We start from the raw sequence: 19,422 nt of genomic DNA, 5'->3' as shown, positions 1-19,422 counted from the left end.
TGTTTCTATTTATAGTCTTTTTTTTTTTTTTTTTGCATTTATCCCCATCCACCCATTTCTAATGTTTTCTCACTTTCATATTTTAGAATCATTTGAAAATTCATAATATCAAATGAGAGAGGAAGACTAAGAAATGTAGCATTGAAGCTTTGCTTCCATATACAAAGGCCAAGACTGTGCTTTGATTTACACAGTACTTATAACCAATCAAAAGATTATTGCCTGATAAATTTGTCTTTGTCCTCTAACAGAACTGCATAGTTAATTATTCAACAACAGCAGTTATGCAAATCAATATTCAAATAAGAGGATCCAAATTCAAAATATGTATAAGTTATAGAAGTTTTTATCTGTAACTGTAAGGTTCGCAACGAAATTTACAATCATTTGGCAACGAGTCAACGACTAAATTAGATAACTTTATTACATGCTCATGGAAATAAATAACTGTCATGGATGAAACCAATTAGTAGAATATTATGAATTAGCCGGAAGCACCCTTAGCTCCTGAATTACATCCACCATGCTTGGTCTTTGGTCGGGACTCTCATGGATACACTGCACTGCAAGCTTTGTTAGCGTCGTTGCTTCAGAACTAGAATATCTTCCCTTAAGATTTGTGTCGATGCAATCATCAAATCTGAAAGACTCGAATGCTGTCCGTATTGAACCTCCGATTGCTGTCTTGCCAGATAAAACTTGAAGTACAATAACTCCAAATGCATATATGTCACTCTTCTCGGTAAAGCGTCCTGTAGTAATGTATTCAGGAGCTAGGTATCCCATGGCGGCACTTACTTTTAGAGCTGAGAAAACAACATCGTCTGCGAGAAGCTTAGGAAGTCCTGCATCCATGATCAATGGATTAAACTCTTTGTCAAGGAGAACATTCTCCACTGATATATTTTGGTGTACTATTGAAGGTTTGCTTGCTTCATCACCATGCAGATATCCTATACCTGATCATAAAGGAATAGCAAGTATCAAATATAAAGAAAACATAAAGTTGGTTTAAATATGTTTTTGCTTCCTATAAATATACCGTTTTTTTGCAATTAGTCCTTGCAAATTATTGTGAAAACGTTTTCATTTGTACCATATATTTCTTAAGAAAATACCAGCAATTAGGAACAACATACCCTTTGCAATGCCCTTGATGATAGAAACCCTCTTGGACCAGTCAAGCAAATGGTCACTTCTATCCTCTATGTCAAGGTATTGAGATAGGTAGCCCATCGTTGCAAAGTCGTAAATAAGGTAGCATTCACCTCTACTACTTGAGCAACAGAAACCTCTTAGCTTAACAACATTTTCATGTCTAAGGGAGGTTAATAAGCTCAATCCCTTTACAAATTCGGCTTCCTCGGTTTTACAGCATGTCATGTTAATGCTTCTAATAGCGACAAGAGAACCGTCTCTGAGAATTCCTTTATACATTGCTGAGAATTTGCTCTTACACAATAAATTTGCTTCTGAAAGATATTGTGTTGCAGATTCGACTTCGTCTACATTAAACCTAAACTGGTTTAGATATTCACTGTATAATCCCCCAGCATTTTGATCACCGGGCATTGGATAACATCCGTTATAATACTCAAGATTAACCAGGGTAGATGGACTTTTTCTGTATAACCCTTTAGGCTGCTGAGGACTAAGTTTCCCTTCAGAAGAGTTTGCTGTAACCTTCTGCTTTCGACGGCGGTATTTGACAAATGTAAACAATCCAACAACTATGAATGTGAGAGCGGTGATTGTAACACCTGCTGCTGTGACGACACTTAAAGGAAACCTTGATTTTGAGCAATGAGTCTGGTTACAATGCATTTGGAAATCTGCAGCCTCCGGGCGAGGCGTTGCGGAATTACCCTTTTTGAGGTGGCCTTGATCCGAGGTATCAATGTCGCTGGCGTCTAAATCTGAATTATTGTTGCAAGCTCTCAAAGTAAAAATATCTACTCCACATAAACCTTGATTGTTTGCCCCTTGGAATCCTTCCCCAAGTCTCTTCAATGCTTCATTTTCATTTTCAAAGTGTTAGTTAGGATTTACACTAAAATAACGTACAAAGCTATGTAGCACCAACGCTTAAAATGAAGGTGTGTGAGGTGTCAGATACATGTGATTAAAATTAATTAACTTATTTTCTCAGACTACCGTTGTTGTGGATGTGTCAGTGTCATACCCGGTGTTTGTGCCTATGCTTCATAGGCACAAAGAGAAATGCCAAGAAAATTTGGAAGCCGGGTAAGGCATTAGGTTAAAATGCAAATACTACTTTACTAACAGGACATGGGTTAGAGGCATACCAGAAGGAACAGTTCCTGATAGAGAATTGTTTTGAATATCCAGAACTTCCAAATGTGAAACATTAGCTAGTGTTGCTGGAAAAGTACCACTGAAGTTGTTGAAACTCAAATTTAGCCGGCTTAGATTCTCCAAGTTCCCTAAGCTAAGAGGAATTCGACCAGTTAACTTGTTATATTGCAAAGCAAGAGTTGTAAGCTGCTTCAAGGAACCCATCTGTGCAGGTATATTCCCCACAAATTGATTATCCCCCAGCTGAAGTACTGAAAAACAATTCAAAATCAATTTTTTACACCACAGAACCAAAACACGCTTAAAAATTTATTTTGGTTCAACATACACAACTCGTAACGTGTTGGCTCATTGAAATAAAGATCCCTAAGCCGATCAAAAGGGTTCATTCCGCAAAGACACATGAGATTTGAAAATCTATTCAAATCCAACAAAGAAATACAAACTCTCATGTATAGTCATGTACCAAAAGAAACTCAGTTGTAAAAGTAACATTTCCAAATGTCATTGATTGCAGAAGTACCTTTCTTCACTTTACATAAAAGGTGTAAACTTGAAAGTGGAAATTAAGTGAGGTATCTTCTGTATCTACATAAGCTTTTTATTTTGTAAATTAAGATATCTCTTTAGGCAATTGCAAAGACTAATCCCATAAGGTAATTGTATATTTAAGGGGTTAACATCTTCAACATATATCAAACACGCTCAGTGACGGAGCCAGAACTTTTGAGCGGTGGGGGCACTATATATAAATTTTTTATATTAAATATATAAATAACTTTTCATTTTTTAATCGTCGTTTATATTGCATAAGTTGTTTTCTACAATGTTTTATATTCTCAAAACGTTCATATTTTTTTCATTATCAATAAAAATATTTCTCTCTAACAATGGAGTTTCCACTATTACTAACACAAATTCAAACTCAACAAAATATATAATAGGCCGAATGTACCAAAAGATCCTTTAAGTTTCGCATTTTTTACAGTTATGTCCCTTGAGCTAATTTTTTAGGTAACAACCGGATTCTTTCAAATTTTTAGGTGACAAATAAGTTCATTACATTGCTAACTTGTTGCATTGTTATCCTTCCGATTAACCTTCTTACCTTGTTGCACTATGGCCATTTGACTTTCACAATGGTGGATATTTTGATGAAAAAGACACATATGTTATAGAAGATTAACGGGAACAATAATAGGGGACTTAAAGGGTAAAGATGCAACAAGTTAAAAATTTAAAGGACATATCTATTACCTAAAAAGCTTAAAAAACTTAACTATTACAAATGTGAAAACATGTATTTGACATATATATATATATATATAATATTGTTGTGGTGTGATGTGTTTCTTTTGGGTGGTCTGTTTCACTTTCATTAAAAATTATAATAGTCTTGATATATACATATGTTATTCTATATACTACTTAATTTTTTTTCAAAACTTTGTGAAGGCACATGCCCACACAAGCCATCAAGTGGCTCCGTCCCTGAACACGCTCATCAATGATCAAACTCCTGACTATAAATGCTTAAAGGATACGAGTGTCTGGTACTCGTGCCACACAATTTTGGTCTTTTTTTTGGGCGTAAACTAAGTATCTTCTACGCGCAACTGCAGAGACTAATCTATCAAGCCTTGTGGGACTCAAATGAGGGGCAAACTCTCCCTAAGAGTTTTAACGCTACTTCATGCCCATGTCAGGGATCAAACCCATACCCTTGGTTAAGCTGGAAGAGACCTCTGCCTCATCTCATCTAAATGCTCTTGGTTATTTTGGTCTTGTTTAAACTCACAGGAGCTTGATATTGAAAATTAAACAACTAATAATAACTTGATAGTGAGATACTACTAAAAGACAATTTTGTATAATATACATACCTTGTAGACTAGCCATGTTTCCAATCTGAGAAGGAATTGTTCCGGAAAGATTATTCACATCAAGATAAAGATCAACAAGCTCAGTAAGATTTGAAATTTGTGATGGTATCTCACCAGAAAGATTGTTATAATGCAAGTATAACCCTGACAAGCATTTGAGTTCAGCCACAGCTGGAGATAAACAACCAGAAAGTCCCTTTCCCTGCAAAGAGATATTAGCCACTTTCCAATGATCATTACAAGCAACCCCTTCAAATGAACCACTACATGGATTACCATCGCTGATCCATGAAGTAAGAATCTTTCCCTCTGGATCAAGAGAAGTTTTCAAATCCATCAAAGCTCTTAGCTCTGCATTTCCACAAACCGTTTCTGGTTTTAAAAATGCATTCAACAGAAACAAAGAAAGAAGGAGATTGAAGTAATTCATGTCTAAATTTTTCAAAATTCTCAAAAATTTCAAACAAAAGCTAAAAAAAGAGAGACACCCTTTTAAGGTTTTATGTTAAAAAATCTAACTTTGGTTTTGGGTGGTTGATTGTTCTGTAACTGTGTAACATAATAATGTTGATTATTACTTGATTAGGACTAATACCTAGTTTGACACTTTAATTAATTAATGGTGTGTGATTTTGTTAGTTTGTGTGGATAGATTTGGATAGAGAAGAAAGGAGTAGTAAGTAAAAGGAGAAACATTTTTCAAAGAAGGGTGCATGATAATTAATTTGATTTAATTTAACTTTATTATGAGTTGCTGACAGAAAGACAAAAGTAGGTTGGTTCACATTGCAATTGCATGTATCTTGACTTTGAGTACATTTTGGGGGGAAATGGGATTTTATTATGATGATGACATTGGTGTTCTGTTCGGTAGTGGGAATGGATGCCACTGCAACTGGGTGCCACTCTTTGCGGAAAATATTGGTGGAATTAATTAAAGTATGAATAGAGATTCGTCATATTGTGGACCCAGGTCCTTTGACTATATGGTTTTCACTATTTGACGAACTTTCATGTTGAAGCAGTGTTTTAAAAACCGGACCGGACCGGCCGGTTGGACCGGTCAGACCGGAAATTGGAGGTTTAACGGTCTGGTCTGACTGCTGGACCGGGTAAGCAATCAAATCGGTGTGAACCGGAAAAAATCGGTAAAAACCGGTGAACCGGTGATTTTGAAAACCGGCGGGTTAAATGCATTTTTTTCATCAAGCTGAAAACGATGTCGTTCTGTTTTTGTTTTTTTTAAAAAAAAAAAAAAAAGATAAAAAAAAAATATAGCAGAAAATAGAAACCTGAACCGAGATTGAGATTTGAGAAGCACAGCAACAACAGATCCATATAAAGTTGAAGAAGAAGAAGAAGAAGCAAAGAAAAAGAATAGAAAAAGATGAAGAGGAAGCATGTTAAATTATTATGCACAACTCATAGAAAAATAGGAAATGAAGTAAAGATGCGGCGGCTACTGATATGATTCCATTCATAAAGCATTATTCATTAGGGTTATGTATCTATTTGGACCAAAAGAGAGGAGAGAGAGTTATTAATCTATTTCATTTTGGGCTTGGACCATGTGTATCTATTTTTGTACCGTAAGATTAGTAAAGGGAAAAAACAAGGTTGGAAAAGTTATAGCACTTATATATATATATATATACACACTTAACTCTTTTGCTATTGATATTACTTTTTATTTTTTTGAAATAGATATTAATTTTTTTTACATCAAATATTATAATGTAGAGAACATATAAGAAAAATAATAGCTACACATTCACTATATTGTAGATCGACTATATTGCAAATTCTTACAAAAATGGTTCGCTATTATTTTTTCTTTGAAGATTCTTACGAGATTTTCAATTTTTTTTTAGTTGTGATGATTTTTTATGTAGGTTTATTAATTATATGATTTTTTATATAGGTTTAATAACTATATAGTTTTATTATAGAGACCGGTTCATTTTACCGGTTTAATTCGGTTTAATCCGGTTTCTCATGCGGTTCGACCAGTGACCCAGTGGTTCGACCAATGAACCAGTGACCCAATATCCTCACCGGTTCGATGACCGGTCCGGTTTTTAAAACACTGTGTTGAAGTGAGATGATGCAAATACCGTAATTTTAAGAGTCATGCTGGTTAGTGCCGTGGCACTAATTAGGGACACTAATCAATACATTCGTCCCAAAATATAAGTAAAAAGTGGTCAACAAAAGTTGATGAATTTGATTTAAAATTTAGTTTAGATACCTTCATTTTTGTTGATCCATTTTTGTTTATATTTTGGGACGAAGGGGTACTTCAGACACAATTACAATATAGTCTAGATAAATTCATTTTACAATGAACCTAAAAAGCAAAACTTCTCTTGTATTATAGTCTATATACATCCATTTTACAATGAACCTAAAAAGTAAAACTTCTCTTATATATAGGACCGTAAGGAGTATAATTTATAAGCAAAAAAAACTACCTTTTAGGTATATTTAAAAAGTAATGTATCTGATCAATAATATAGACTATATACATTAGTTTTTCAATGAATCTAAAAAGTGTTTTTTTGCTTATAATTGTGTCCGAATGAAGTAATTTTTATATTGAAAATAATGTTTTTTTTTTATATTCATAAAAAGTCAATTATACAAGTTTCAAGATTATTTTATCATATTTGGTTTCTTAACTAGTGTCCTTGGTTTTCACTAATTGACGAACTTTCATGTTGAACTGAAATGATGCAAATAAATTTAGGAGTCATGCTAGTTAGTGTCTCTAGGACACTAGTTAGGGATATCGAAAAATAATTTTTATATTGAAAGTAGTGTTTTTTATATTCATAAAAGGTCAATTATACAAGTTTCAAAATTATTTTACCATGTTTAGTTTTTTAACTAGTGACCCAGGGACATTAGTTATCATTTTTCTAATTTTAATTAGATAACACAATTGAAAAAAATAATGTTGTATTGAAAATTGAAAAGTTATTATGATTTTTACTATAAGAAAATGAGTCATGATAACAATGTGGATCACACGTGTTTAGGTTACTTAAATACAATAGAAATTTTGTTTTGAAAAACTAAATCTTTTACTTTTAAAATTATAAAATACACAAATTATAAAATTTATTCAAATAGTACACTAAACAAATACCCTAATAACACATGTTAGCTTTTGCCTAAGAAATTTGCCATGAATTAAGAGTTCTAAAAACTGGGTGAGGTTCGTGTAGCCCATATGGAAACTGGGTTGGGGCGAGCTAACTCATATGAAAATTTGTTTCATTTTATTCAAATAAGTGATTTTCACATATACAGAGTATTTAGTTTTTTTTTTTTTTGTTATTTTGTCGTCTTACGGTGCGACTTTGTTTGTTTTCCCGTCTTGTGTGATATTTGTTCACCGTCTTGGTGCAGCATTGTTGTATTTTCCCGTTTTGTTGCGGTATTTGTTTGGTTTCAAATTGACATATTCGATTCGCTATAATGTAAATTCAATCAATGACTTTGACATCATTAACGTTACAGATCTAAATACATTTTGAACACTTTAAATTTGTTATATTTGTATGCTTTATCACATATGTAGGCTTTATTTTTGCTGTTGTATGCTATTAACCTAAGCACTGTGAGCTTATTCACAGATCTATTCTTTCTAATTTTTATCGATTTTCAATTTGTATTATATTCTACCTTTTTAATTGAATGAATGTCATTTTTTGTAATAAAAAAAGTATATTACAGTATCAATTAGTTACCGTAATTATTGAATCTAAAAATTGATTTTTTTTTTCATAATAGAGAGATGAAGAGAATAGTAGTTGAGCAAAACTTCTATGATTTACCAAATGTCACACTCACATAAGTAATTTTTTGATTACTTACATCCCAAAATAAATTATCTAATTTTGAATAAGCAAAAAACATGTGCATTGACAAATATAAATATGATCAAACATGTCATTTATTTTGAGACCAAGAGAGTAGGAATCAAACAAACTGAGTCACAGGTGCAGAAATTAAAGACAACTTCAGTTCCCAATGGTCTCTAACATTTTATTTGCTCACAGAAATAATTGATCATAAGTCTAGTCCGTGCACCCGGGGTCCACACACTTTTCCCTCTTTTTTTATGGGCTTAGGCCCAAATAAACATCACCTCACGACGTCGTTTGAATAAGCAAAAAACAAAACAAAGTACCATTATTATCTTCATCATCGATCTAAGAATCGAGTGAAAAAGAGCGAGGGGGAAAACATTTTCAATTTCATCATCTTCAACAAAAATCCAAAACCCGAAAACCCGAAATCAGAACTAAATGGGTAAAGATCTGAGCGACGATCAAGTTTCTTCAATGAAAGAAGCTTTCACTCTATTCGACACCGACAACGACGGCAAGATCGCACCATCGGAGCTCGGAATCCTCATGCGATCTCTCGGAGGAAACCCGACCCAAGCTCAACTCAAATCAATCGTTGCCGAAGAGAATCTCACATCACCGTTCGATTTCCCTCGGTTTCTGGATCTCATGTCCAAACACATGAAACCTGAACCGTTCGATCGTCAACTTCGCGACGCATTCAAGGTTCTCGATAAGGATGCTTCCGGTTCCGTTTCCGTTAAGGAGCTTCGTCATATTCTCACTAGCATCGGTGAGAAACTCGAGACTGCTGAGTTTGATGAATGGATCAGGGAAGTTGATGTTGGTTCCGATGGGAATATTCGTTATGAGGATTTCATCGCTAGAATGCTTGCTAAGTGAATCCAGATCCTGCTATTTGAATCGGTTCAAATGCTTTTTTTTTCTTTCTTCCTTTTCTCTAGTGTTTCGTTATTACATCTGTTTAATTTGTGATGCTTGTGTTTCTTCTATTTCATTTCCTTCAAGTGGATCAATCAATTAACCTAGTTATGCTTTCTTGTTTTATGGAATGTATCTAACCTTGTGTGTGATTTGGCTATTTGTTTGAGTTGATTTGTATGATGAGATCTGATACTGGGAATATATGTGTATCTAATTAATTTTTTTTTTTGTATCAAGCTTTTTTTATTTTATTGAAGAAGCTAAATTAGCCCACCCAAATTGTCATCGGAGAGAATCAAACCTGAGACCTTAAGGAGGAACATACTCCCAGGTCCCAAGCCAATACCACTGGACCAACCCAAGTGCGTTTGTTTCCATGTTTTTTGAGTGTTGTGAAACCAGGAAGTAAATGGCAGAGGGTTGGTTTGAATAGGAGGAATAGAAAGAAAAATGTTGCTTTAATTGAATGTACGCTTGATGCGTCATGTGTTTTTTTGTGATTTTAACCGATTATTTTTAGGTTCTAAATATGAACTTTAGCCATTGCTTCCTTACATAAGAAATGATATATGTCTATGATGATATTTAGAAGAACTGCTTCTAAACGTTTAAGTTCAGGTTAGGAAGAAAGAAGCCATGGCCATATGTCTGTGAATCATTGGTCAAATGTAAAGAAACTATTCCCGTATCTATAATGCTTACTGCAATCTATTTGATGTCATACATACACCATTTCATTGGTGTAAAGAGTAAGAGTCTATGATACTCTCAACCAGACCTGGACCTGAAGAATCACTATTGTAGTTAACTCAAACTGAGATAGTGAGCACTGAGCAGTACACTAACGCAGTGGGGGTTGGGGGAACATGTGCATGGTATGATGACCCTCAATTTTGTAATTTTTTCATGTATGTAATTTATTTGATTTCGTCAACAAAATGAATTATGTTTTCAGGTCATAAAGAATACTATAAAGTCTTTTATGTTGTATATTGTTTGCCTCCCGATACCAAGTCTCTGGTTTCCACCTCTAGCATTGTACAAACCATTATAGCCTATGTCAGGCAATGAGGGTTGATGTGTTCTTGAAGCAGTGTTTTTGCATGTGTAATTGTGTGTGTGTGATTGCAAGAGGTAGAGGTAATTATTCTGGTTCCACAAATGTTTGCATGTTCTTTCCATGTTTCTGTAATGAGGGAACACAATATAGGACGATGCAGAGACGAGAACCTATTGTAAGAGGTAGAATGTTAGGACTTAGAATATTAATCTTCTCCAAAAAACGCGACTTTGTCTCGCACAATCATTCACAAACAGATGAGACTCTGGCTATTTGCCTTGAACGATACTCCAGATTATTGGTGTCATGTTTGTGAATTATGGATATTACATCGTTTTTGTTTTTTGTAGTGTGATAATTTCATAAATATCTCAAAAACATTGACCTTCAAGATAGTAGTGTAATTAATTGTTGTCCATTTTGGTACAAGGTTCAATGTGAATGTGATGCCGAATCACTATCAGGCCAATATAAAGTAGAGACATAGAGTAGAAACATCGTATGTCTGTTCACTCGAACTTTGCCCTCGAACTTTCAATGTGTGGCACATTTTTTAATTCTTTCAACCAATGTGTGGATGCTGCCTTGGGCTACGCTGCTCTGGGTTATTTATGTCATTTGTTAAATGTTCTGGCATTGTTATGGTGAATTGAATTCAATTGTTGGAACCCTTGCACGTTGTTCTGTGATAAACTGCTGGAATTTGTCTTTTTGCTTCCATTATATAAATATAATAATTTGAAAAGAGGATCTATTAGATTTTTTTTGTCTTTTGTTCAGCTCGGAAGCAATGACTGATCTTCACAATTATTTGAATCCAATGACATTGTGAGCACTTGTTTAGATGTTGTAAATACTGCTCAATTTATAGAGCATCCACCTACTATAACTGTAGCTTTTGAATAACAATTCAATGAATGAAAACGTTTAACAATGTTGAGCTACAAGATTAAGATTATCAAATAGCTTAAGAGAACAAGCTGGAGAATACTCGTGATAGGAAATGAAAATGAGCTCACGTGTTCCTAGGGGAACCAGCCTCCTCAAAATGGAGAAAGGAAACCTACCTGCAAAGCTAGGAAGAAGAGAGGATGCAGCAAATTTATTTTTACTTCATCAAATGACAGATTCGTTGTATTTTGATTGTATCAAACAAGAATTACTTTTTCAAAGTTAAATGAAATAGTAAAACAATACTAATAGAATAGACAAATAACTATAGTACTATACTAAAGAAGTGGTCTATCATTTTTCATAGTAATTGAATGCTTCCATCTTCTAGGGTTAATTAAACAAAAATGAATTTTAAACTATAGTAACAAACTTCTAAATAAGAAATTCCTGTATTGGATGGTGTTAGTTCCGAAAATTGTAAGGTTGAATAAGAGAAGTAAAGAAAAGAAAGGACAGGAGAACAAATTATTTTGTCAAAAAAAAAAGAGAACAAATTATTTTGTACAAAAAAAGAGAACAAATTATGTTATTAAGTATTAACTTTGCCGAGGGAAGTCTCCCTTTACAACTGTTTCAACTTTCAACAGCTCAACAATTTAATTTTTAAATGAATAATGACAAGTTAAAAATGATTTTCAACCGAGAATAAAGTGATTTTCATTCTAATTTTTTACTTCTGCACGTTCAAAATACTGAAGAACCAAGCACATACTTTACTCTGTTATCAACTTTTGTTCATTACTTGGATTTTTGTAGTTACGTCGTTAGAAATTGCTTGGTATATGTCAAACTCTTGCTTCTGAAGTAGAGAAAAGAATGAATGGAAAAGCAGGAAATTATTACTGGTTGGTAATTATTTTAAGTAACATATAAAATTGTTGGTAATTTTTTCTTTAAAAGGCAAAATAATAATATATTATATTAAAGTAAGGCATGCAACAAGTTAAAATGTTTAGAGAGAACTTGGAACTTGGATCCGAACCATAAAAATCAGGTTTTTTTTTCCTTTCAGTTTGGATTGATTTGGATCGTTGGTTCAACTAGATTTTTCTTATCCGCTTACCCCCCATGTATGAACCATTAATGTTTTACCAATTGAACCAATTTTTGTTTATTGGATCAATTAGGCTAGAATTTCATCTATAAGGTAAATTCGTAGTGTTAGAAATTCGAATTTCGACTCCTACGTATAAAATGTAAAAGAACTAAAAAAAAACTTTTATTACCCTAAAATATATTTTTGAACAAAACATTAATTTTTCTGTATAAAAAACGTGGGTTGAGAATTTGGGCCACTTTACACAAAACCCAGCCCAATGAGTTATATGGGCCGATCCAAGTTTAACCTAGTTTTTATTAAGCTTTCTCTTCTTTCTTCTTCACTATTATAACATAAACATAAACTAGGGTTTTCGGTTTGTACTGTATCAGACGGCGGAAACCACAAACAGCAACCATGGTTCGTATGCACAGCAGTGGGTCAGTAATTCCTCTTCCAATCTCATATCAACTTCTTCTTCTTCCTCTTCAATTTATTTTCTGACACCATTGATTTTCCTTTTGTTTAATTGCAGTAACGGTATATCCTCCTCCGCTTTGCCGTACAAAAGAACTTCTCCTAGCTGGCTCAAGATCTCTTCCCAAGATGTAACTAACATTACATTCTCCTAATTCTCTTTATCAACATTAATTTTTTTTATTTTATTGATTTTCACTTTGTTGAATTTGTTTTAGGTTGATGAGAATATTTGCAAGTTTGCTAAGAAGGGTTTGACTCCTTCTCAGATCGGTGTTATTCTTCGTGATTCTCATGGTATTGCTCAGGTTAAGAGCGTTACCGGCAGCAAAATCCTCCGTATCCTCAAAGCTCACGGTATCTCTCTCTCTCTCTCTCTCTCTCTCTCTCTCTCTCTCTGTTTTGTGTTGTTTCCATTTGTTAGCAGTTGAATTTAGGGTTAAGTATGTTTGTATTTGTAGTCGTTATAAAATTAAGTTCAATTTCAGTCCTATAAAATGTCTATTTGGATTGGATTGATTTATTTGAGCTTATCCACCGGCATAAGTTTGTTACACTGTTTAGGAGAACTTATGAAAACAGCTTATGACAATAATCATAAGTTCTCTAGTTTAGCTTATGAAATAATTTATCTTTAATTTATCCAAACTGGCCTGAAGTTGTAGTGTTAAATACATTTGTGGTCCTAAAAATGAATAAAATGTTAAACTAGTTAATTTATAGGAACTAAAAGTATATGTAACTATTGGATTTATTTTTTAACTGTTTTGTTTATTTGAAGGACTTGCACCTGAGATTCCTGAGGATCTGTACCATTTGATTAAGAAGGCTGTTTCAATCCGTAAGCATCTTGAGAGGAACAGAAAGGACAAGGACTCAAAGTTCAGACTCATCCTTGTTGAGAGCAGAATCCACCGTCTTGCTCGCTACTACAAGAAAACTAAGAAGCTTCCCCCTGTCTGGAAATAGTAAGATATTCACACCCTATGCAATTTATTTTTGTTTTCCCTCGACTTGATTCAGCTTCAAAATGATAGGCTTAGTCACCAATTACAATTTTTTTGCATTTTGGAACACGAGAAAGAATTATCCATGTTGTTATTAGCCAAATTTTTATAATATCCTCTAATACATTGGATCCATATTCTACGTCACATGTTTTTGTATTCTATAATTACATGCCTAGGGTATCAGATACAGTCCACCAGGTCCCATCAACATTTGGGAAAGATCTTGTTAGCTAGAGTATAAATTTAACTAATGCATTTTGGGTTGAATAATGCTTAATATCATTCCCTTTGTTTGCTTCTTCCTTCACGTCTTCATTTTTCCACATTTTTAATTGAGTTCATTTTTTGTTGGATCTTCAGCTAAATTCAAGTTTCTTTTGAAATATTTTTAATATCAAGCCTGGTTGACTAGGTGGAAAGTTGAAAACAATGACATGTTAAAATGATTTTCAACCAAGAGTGACAACGAAGTGATCTTTACTTTTCATTCGTATGTGTTTTAAGTGATCTTTACTTTTCATTCGTATGTGTTTTATTCTACTTAATAAGTACCAGTAAATAACGTGATTTTCATTCTAAATTTTTACTTTGGCCCTTTATAGATACTAACTATCCCACGGACATACCAATTATATTGGTTACTGTGGTATCACATCATTTTATGTTAATTACTGGGTTTTACAGTTATTTTGATGTAAATAAATTACTTTTTGTATATTAAACTTCTGAACAGCAACAAAGACCGGAGTTATTACTTGTTCTTATTTCTTTTGCTGTTCCGTTAGATTTTATGTTGCCGTACATGCATAATATTGTTTCTCAATAGGCTAATATCATGGTGTGATTGCTTGCATTATAATTTTGTATATAATTTTTTTAAAGTGTGCAAATGTTACTTTATAATCTTCTTTCAAGCAGTGAAATTTTCATGTCTCCGTCTTCCTGTTAATTTGCACTTTACTATGTGAATACTGCAACTAATGACTTTTTAATTTGCAGCGAATCAACAACTGCCAGCACTTTGGTTGCTTAGAGATTGTATGCTTTCCGGTAACAGAGGGTTGCTACACTTGTTATCTGCTAGGTCATTTTGAAGTTTATCTGGAGACTAGATGGGCCATGCAATTTCTTATTTTGTTATAAACCTTTGATTAAGCTTAAAGATGTTATTTTACCTTGACTGCGTTGTATTCTTTTCAAGTATAACATATTAAACAGTTTTGGAAGTTATTTTAAATGATCTTCGTATTTCTGCATTTTTGTGTGACTTGTGCTTATGAATGAAACATAGGATTTTTAATTAAAAGCTTGTTAATTACACTTTTAAATTGTGAAAATGAGCTTTCATTAGTATTGCCTTTCCTGAAATTTGCATTCCAGTAAAGAAAGTCAATTTGCTTTCCTGAAATGAGGGATTTGGATTCTCTCCAATACATTCTCTGTTTTTATCTTGAGAATACATTGCTTTCCTCAAATTTTAACTAGTAGGACCAAGAGTAACACATTTTTTTTGGTTGAAAATATTCCATTATTTAGTATTTAATGTAGCCAAAGAGCCATATAATGCACGAAGATCCACTATTTTGGGGTAAAATATATGATTAGCGAAGAATCATATAGAAATGCTTTCAAGCATCAGATTTATTCCTCACTTTTAAATCCGAGTAAACTAAACACGATATATATCTACCTTTAGCTAGAGATTTTAAACAAGAGGTGGCGCACAACCATAGAAGACACAAGAAACCGTTGATCTGATCAGACTTAACATCATTCGCAAACATGAAAATGATGGAAAAAGGATTAGACTGATGTGAAAAGTGACTAAATTGTTATCTGAAATTAAATTAAGAACTAAAAAAACAATTTTGCCTATATATTAACATAGTCAAGCACCTTGACAAGGTGCGTCTAACAAAAAAAAATAAAACATCTACTCCCTATTATCCAATTCTATACCCGAAACAAGACATGACTCATGAGGTTAGACCATAACATATTCAAATTGAACATCACACTTTTATTTTTAATCTTTAACCATCACCACATATCCACATCAATAATTTCACATTTTCGAACAATACCTCCGACGGAGATTCTTTTTGCGTAAACATCCTATTATTGCTTTCTTTCCAAAAATTCCAACAACAACCCAAATCGCTTGTATGCTTGTCAGGACATTTTAAAAAAAATATAAACAGCGCAAAATTGTAAAGGCTGATGAGCGACATTTGATAGCACTTCATGAACACCTAACAAAATACTTGTCTATGAGCAACTCAACCTTCCTTTTACTAGTAAAAGAAGATTGTCTCTAGTTCTTAGTTGTATACCTGGTGTTTATGTTAGTTTCTATCATATACTCCCTCAGGTCATAAATATTAGGAAAAAAAATTGTTTATGTGGTGCTTAAGAAATTTAATTCAGTATAGTTATTTTTCTTGATTTAATGCAAAACGAGTTAAGTTTACTATATTATCCATTTTGAAAGGTGTAAAAGTGAAATAAAATGGTATATTAATTAATTTAAAAGTAGTTAATTTTTGTTTATAATATTGATCAAAATTTGAAGTATTTTTTTGCTTATAAATGTGACCGGGAGAGAGTATGCTACTACTAGATTTGATGGTTTGAACAATTTAGGCTTGATCTCTTTATAATGCAATGCAATGTTTTAAAAACCGGACCGGACATCGAACCGGTGAGGGTATTGGTTCATTGGTTTATTGGTCGAACCACCGGGTCACTGGTCGAACTGCATGATAAACCGGATTAAATCGGATTAAACCGGTGGAATGAACCGGTCTCTATAATAAAATTATATAATTATTAAATCAGATAAATTTATCTTTAAAAAAAGGTCAAAAATCTTTTGTTTTACTATTTGTTTTTTTATATTATTATTTTTATTTTATTTTGTATTATTTACCATATTTATCCCCCTTTATTCCCTTTTTATATTCCATCCATTAATTATCATAATAATTATTATTGTTATTTCCTTTTTATTTTTATGCCATTTTTAATTACTACCTATCACTATTATTATCATTATTATTATAAATTTTGTTTTGTATTATTTACCATATTTATTCCCCTTTATTCCCTTTTTATATTCCATCCATTAATTATCATTATTATTATTATTATTATTATTATTATTATTATTATTTCCTTTTTATTTTTTATTCCATTTTTAATTACTACCTATCACTATTATTATCATCATTATTATAAATATAACAAAAAAAAAAACAATAACAGCAACAATCACGTCCCCCAACCCTTCTTTTTCTTCTTATTTTTTATTTTATCATTATTATTGTAATTTATTATATTTAATTTCATTAAAAAAAAAACCAAAAATCATCAACTCAATCAAGGAAGCAGGAAAGACAGGAAACTGAACAAGCAGCACACTTCCTTCCTCTCTTTTCACCCAATCTTCACCAATTCTACACTCCAAGCAAAAGCACAAATCACTTCAATCCATTTTTTCTTTCAAAACACCCTTGAATCCAGTTCATAAATTTGTTCAATAGACACCAAAACCTAATTTTGTCTATAAAACTCAATAAAAAAATTAGAGAAAGAAGAGAGATAGAAACACAACAGATGCGCTTCCCCTCTCCACCATTTTCGACATCCTTCAATTCATTCATCACCATCATCATAAAAAACCACCACAACTCATCAACAAACACAAATAGAAACTCATAAACCATAATCTTCATCTTCCTCACAAAAACCATCATTTTCTACCAAATACCACCAAACAACACCATAAAAAACCACACCATTTTAAACCTACAAAAAACAGAATAGAAATAAAGAAACAGAACCGAACAAAGAGGGAAGAAGAAAGAAGAAAGAGCTACATCGTTTTGGAATCTTGGGTGAAAAAAAACATGCGTGTAATCAAACCGGCGGTTCGGGAAAACCGCCGGTTCACCGGTTTCCCCGGTTTTCCCGGTTTTTTCCGGTTCTCTCCGGTCCAATAACATGGACGATCCAACTTATGAACCAGACCGGACAGGCTCCGGTTCCCGGTTCGACCGGTTCGACCGGCCGGTCCGGTCCGGTTTTTAAAACACTGATGCAATGTCTGTTTCACTTAGCATTAACAATTTTTTTTTTTAGTTTATAAGCATTAACAATTTGTTGCCGCTATATATATGATGTCCATACTTCTTCCATTTATGAGCTATGACATTGAATATTGGATTTATTTTTCAAAGAACCATTACCTCTAGTTTCTTTGCTCCGTTCCGTTACGTTCCTTAAGCTTCTGCCCATACGTTAAGGGCTTGGCTTCATGACTTCTTAACTTCTCCTTCAATCAAAACGTAGTAATAATTTTAACTCTATATAATAATGCCATAAATTTATCTTTTCCATAAAATTTTACTCTCTTCCACTAAAAATCAAAACTATTCCTCTTCTTTTCTTCAAATCCAGGTATATCCTTCATTTGTTGATTTTGGTAGTCTTGTGACTAAATATTTTTTTGATTTATACAAACTATTTTTGACTAGATTTTTGTGTTTGAATTTGTTTGTTGTGATAGATAGATTTTTATGTTATACAAGACAATAGATTATATATTTCTCTATGTTTCACTGTTTTGTCGTTTAAAGTGACTTATATATAGTTTTGTTGTAACTTGTAAGTGTATGCACCGGCAAAGCTAACCATTTATTTATGAGGGGATCAAATTTATAAAAAAAATTATTTTAAGTGTTGTTTTGATAATTTTATAATTTTATTCTTAACAAACTTCACTTTATAATTGTTTAAGAGTCTAAAGATGCATGTGTCAAAAAAAAAAGTCTAAAGATGTCAAAATAAGATAGAATACATCTATCAAACAAGCAAATATCATTTTAGCTTTTCTATTTTACTAATTTTTTGTAGTTAAACTTGTGGTACTCAATATAGTACATTAGAATAATCAATTGTAAGATATACCCACTTATTCAATAAAAAATAATATTTTGGGTGGCTTTGGCTACCTTATGGTAAGCCTCATTTAGCTTCGTCCTTGTGAGTGGCGAAACTAGCTGGAATCTTATGAGGGGGTTAAATAAAAAGAAAAAATTAAATATTATTTTATTAATCTAGTTTTAACAAGAAGAATAAATTTGTCTATCAAGTGATAATTTGTTTTCTTTCATATTTCTACTAATTTTTCACAAATAAACTTATTTTAGGTTGCTAAATTTACACTATCAAAATAATTATTTGTAAAAATACAATAGCTTATTAAAAATTGGCTTAAATACAGTTTTGGCCCCTCAAGTTTCACAATTGCTTGATTTTGGCCCCCCACATTTCAATTGCTTGATTTTAACCCTCTAAGTTTCACAATTGTTTGATTTTAGCCCTCCAAGTTTCAATTGCTCGATTTTGGCCCCCCAAGTTTACCCCCTTTTGCATTTGCTAGCCCCCCGTTGACTTTTTTTACTATAAATTGCTTGTGTGACATTTTAAAAAAATTAAAAATATGATTTAATTAAAAAATAATAATATTTGCTTTTATAAAAATGTATTAAAAATTGTTTTTTAATAAAAAGTTTAATAATTATTTTTTATTTAAAAAAAAGTTTACAAAGTTTTTAAAAAATAATTCATAAAATGTTTTTTTTACTTTTTTATATAACAAAATTATTTTACAAACTACATATAATAAAAAAAATATATAATTTAGTTTTTAAAAAACAATTTGTAATTTATTTATTTATTTTTAAATACTTATTTAATTTTAAAATGCCACATAACCAATTTTTAATTAAAATATTCAACGGGGGGCTAGCAAATGCAAAAGGGGATAAACTTAGGGGGCCAAAATCGAGCAATTGAAACTTGGAGGGCTAAAATCAAGCAA

General features: G+C 32.4%; 3 protein-coding genes across 3 annotated transcripts; 2 read left to right on the top strand and 1 right to left on the bottom strand.

Moving 5' to 3' along the window:
* Window positions 1-324: 324 nt before the first annotated feature.
* On the bottom strand, window positions 325-5,812 carry LOC123908974 (LRR receptor-like serine/threonine-protein kinase GSO1). The gene is made up of 4 exons (XM_045959733.1): window positions 4,200-5,812; window positions 2,307-2,567; window positions 1,140-2,012; window positions 325-959 (listed from the first exon to the last, which is right to left on the bottom strand). The coding sequence occupies exons 1-4, from the start codon at window positions 4,627-4,629 to the stop codon at window positions 478-480; spliced, it is 2,046 nt and encodes a 681-aa protein (XP_045815689.1). The 5' UTR covers window positions 4,630-5,812; the 3' UTR covers window positions 325-477.
* Window positions 5,813-8,355: 2,543 nt separating this feature from the next.
* On the top strand, window positions 8,356-9,218 carry LOC123908478 (probable calcium-binding protein CML13). Its single transcript, XM_045959131.1, has one exon. The coding sequence runs from the start codon at window positions 8,513-8,515 to the stop codon at window positions 8,954-8,956; it is 444 nt and encodes a 147-aa protein (XP_045815087.1). The 5' UTR covers window positions 8,356-8,512; the 3' UTR covers window positions 8,957-9,218.
* A 3,175-nt stretch (window positions 9,219-12,393) lies between these two features.
* Window positions 12,394-14,794, top strand: LOC123908477 (40S ribosomal protein S13). The gene is made up of 5 exons (XM_045959130.1): window positions 12,394-12,491; window positions 12,587-12,659; window positions 12,747-12,885; window positions 13,310-13,496; window positions 14,538-14,794. Exons 1-5 carry the CDS (start codon window positions 12,469-12,471, stop codon window positions 14,569-14,571), a joined length of 456 nt encoding a protein of 151 aa, XP_045815086.1. The 5' UTR covers window positions 12,394-12,468; the 3' UTR covers window positions 14,572-14,794.
* The last annotated feature ends 4,628 nt before the right edge of the window (window positions 14,795-19,422 follow it).

This window comes from Trifolium pratense, linkage group LG2 (assembly GCF_020283565.1).
Source record: "Trifolium pratense cultivar HEN17-A07 linkage group LG2, ARS_RC_1.1, whole genome shotgun sequence".
Classification (NCBI taxonomy): domain Eukaryota; kingdom Viridiplantae; phylum Streptophyta; class Magnoliopsida; order Fabales; family Fabaceae; genus Trifolium; species Trifolium pratense.
The sequence above is the reverse complement of the archived record's forward strand: the minus strand, read 5'-3'. Positions and strand labels throughout refer to the sequence as shown.

Excerpts from the sequence above, each read along its gene's own strand:
- LOC123908478 (XM_045959131.1), top strand. The coding sequence starts at position 8,513 with ATGGGTAAAGATCTGAGCGACGATCAAGTTTCTTCAATGAAAGAAGCT.
- LOC123908477 (XM_045959130.1), top strand. The coding sequence starts at position 12,469 with ATGGTTCGTATGCACAGCAGTGG. Across the intron at positions 12,660-12,746 it reads TCAAGATCTCTTCCCAAGAT|GTTGATGAGAATATTTGCAA; the intron begins GTAACTAACATT and ends AATTTGTTTTAG. Across the intron at positions 13,497-14,537 it reads CTTCCCCCTGTCTGGAAATA|CGAATCAACAACTGCCAGCA; the intron begins GTAAGATATTCA and ends TTTAATTTGCAG.
- LOC123908974 (XM_045959733.1), bottom strand. The coding sequence starts at position 4,629 with ATGAATTACTTCAATCTCCTTCTTTCTTTGTTTCTGTTGAATGCATTT. Across the intron at positions 2,568-4,199 it reads AAACATGGCTAGTCTACAAG|TACTTCAGCTGGGGGATAAT; the intron begins GTATGTATATTA and ends ATTGTTTTTCAG. Across the intron at positions 960-1,139 it reads CATCAAGGGCATTGCAAAGG|GTATAGGATATCTGCATGGT; the intron begins GTATGTTGTTCC and ends CTTTATGATCAG.